Source organism: Amphibalanus amphitrite, unplaced genomic scaffold (assembly GCF_019059575.1).
Source record: "Amphibalanus amphitrite isolate SeventyFive unplaced genomic scaffold, NRLGWU_Aamphi_draft 000988F_arrow, whole genome shotgun sequence".
Taxonomy (NCBI): Eukaryota; Metazoa; Arthropoda; class Thecostraca; order Balanomorpha; family Balanidae; genus Amphibalanus; species Amphibalanus amphitrite.
Genome location: NW_024882482.1, coordinates 4,460 through 6,666, shown reverse-complemented (window position 1 = coordinate 6,666; position 2,207 = coordinate 4,460). Strand labels below are relative to the sequence as shown.

Below are 2,207 nucleotides of genomic sequence, written 5' to 3'. Positions count from 1 at the left end.
CGTATGCTATGTAAAAACACCATATGGGTGCCGAACAAGTATTTGATATGATTCAGAAATGGCTCTATCTATAGACCCCCGTCTCTGTCCCCCACCACCCCTGCGTGGCGGTGGGCCGTAACACCATGCTTCATGCGCTCGTTCTTCATGTATAACACCTGAACAGTTAAGATGCCTAGAATCATGTGTTCCAGATGGAAATCGCAGCTGTTCGTGGAGAAATGAACTTTTTGCGCGAAGAAACGAAGGCTCTGCTCGAAGAAATGACCAACCAACGTGAAGAGACGAAGGGGTGTAAGAGCGAGGTGACCAATCTGAAGACAGAGATGAAAAGACAAGAGGAGGAAAACACCGCACTGCATAGTGAGGTGGTCCGCCTGCAGCAGGCAATGGTCGAGGAGCGCTCCACTCGCCAGGTCGTCGTGGAGGAGCTGCGGCAGGAGGTCCGCCGGCTTACAGCGCCATTCGGCCGTCTGCAGGGGTGAGACTGGGAGGCAGTAGGGGTAAGACTGGGAGACAGCAGGGGTAAGACTGGGAGGCACCAGGGGGGGGGGTGGGGTGGTACTGGCTGCGTGCACTGGTGCGCGAATAGTCGTGGAGTGTTACTACTTTCCAGAATGAATTACGAAATGTAATGCCTTAAATTGACTCCTGGGAGGGTGGATAAAAATGGTTGCGGATAGGGGTACCTGCGAAACGCCGGTTTACTCGCCGGCCTTGGGTTAAATTGTTTTCATTGTGAGTAAACTGTCCCAGCACCCTCACAGGGAACAACGATAAGCTGTCAGAGGGCACGCACAGAAAACCTCAGCTGCCCTTGTACAGGGACCGGCAGTCGATATCAATGTTATCACTTGTTACTGGACAGGACAGACTGTTAGACTTAGGGTTCGTGTATGTAAGTACAGTAGCCACTGCGGGTCCCCGTACTTACTACACTCGGGGGCAGGTTGATGTTCCACTCTTTATTCACCGGTTTCCTATGGCTCAGCATTGGCAGCAGCCGCCTGGTACCGGTAGGCTGTGCCGCTTCACTTACATGTCAAGCGGCACAGCCTACCCACACCTTATAACACTGGTATGGGTCGGTGGCTGGAGGGCGCGGCGGTGTGGGGAGCCTCGAAGTGTTGGTCACTACTTCTGTGCTTTGTCCCGGTTACGCGCGGGACGGGCTGCTGTGTAACACTATCCGTACTTGGCCGCCAGGCTGGTGCCACGAGAGCAGGAGGAGGGCGTCGAGACGCAGGTGCCACTGGAGAGGGCTCAGGTGCGCGAACTGGAGGACCGACTGAACCAGGCGCTGGTCGACCAGAAGAGGGCGGAGGATGACCTGAAGGTAAATTACCTGTGCTGTCCACTTCGGGCTAGCATCGGTATGTCTTGAGGTGCAATTTAAACGAAATTTTACCATAACAATTGCTATTTGCTAACCAGCTTTTCTTTCGATGTTGGGGAAAATTGAGAAAATTTCATGAATTTCGGCACTTTGGAAGAGATAAACTCCCCAAATGTTCCCGCTTCTTAGATCCGACAGTGCATGTGCTACGTGTGACACATGAAGTCTGGGTCCCCTCAACCTTCGTTCACGGCACATTTGACCCTCACGTTCTGCCCCATCTTCACTCTACAAATCTATTTAAGAAATCACGCGCCACCAATTCCGCCACGGAGACCAAGCTGTGCGAGACTGAAGCGCGCAATGAGGACCTCATCAGCAAAACCAACGACCTCGAGCACACCAACGCCTCACTGAAGAAGCGCTTGCACGAAATGGAACGCACAGTAAGTCTTCGACCGCTTAGCCACCCCATCCCCTGCCAGCAGGGCCTCCAGGTTGTATACCGTATAGGCATAGTGCAATACATAGCCTGACTGTTATTACGAGCGAGCGAAGCAATTGAAATCTTACGTAGAATAGCAGAAATTTCCGGGTATGATCGGCCAGCCGGACGTGGGCGCGCTTTCGCGAAGCTTATATATCCGCAACACCACTGAACCGATTTACTTGCGGTAATTTTTTTTTTATAGTCTCGGCATTTATTACGAACAACAGTGATATTCTCACAAAACAAATGCACTGCATGACGATATAGTGGGGAAGCATCAGATGAACGATGCGGTAATTTTTAGGGTAGCTCCTTGCCTGCTCCCAACCATAAGACTATTGCCGATGCATGTGGGTGACCATCATGCACGTACCACCGCCA

The 2,207-nt window shown here is 52.1% G+C and overlaps 1 protein-coding gene across 1 annotated transcript; it reads left to right on the top strand.

Annotated features, from left to right (window-relative positions):
- Positions 1–216: 216 nt before the first annotated feature.
- Positions 217–1,782, top strand: LOC122368899 (the record flags this gene model as incomplete). The annotated part of the gene is made up of 3 exons (XM_043343220.1): positions 217–481; positions 1,207–1,336; positions 1,642–1,782. Coding segments are annotated over exons 1-3 (531 nt in total), but the record flags the coding sequence as incomplete, so codon positions are not given.
- Positions 1,783–2,207: the final 425 nt, after the last annotated feature.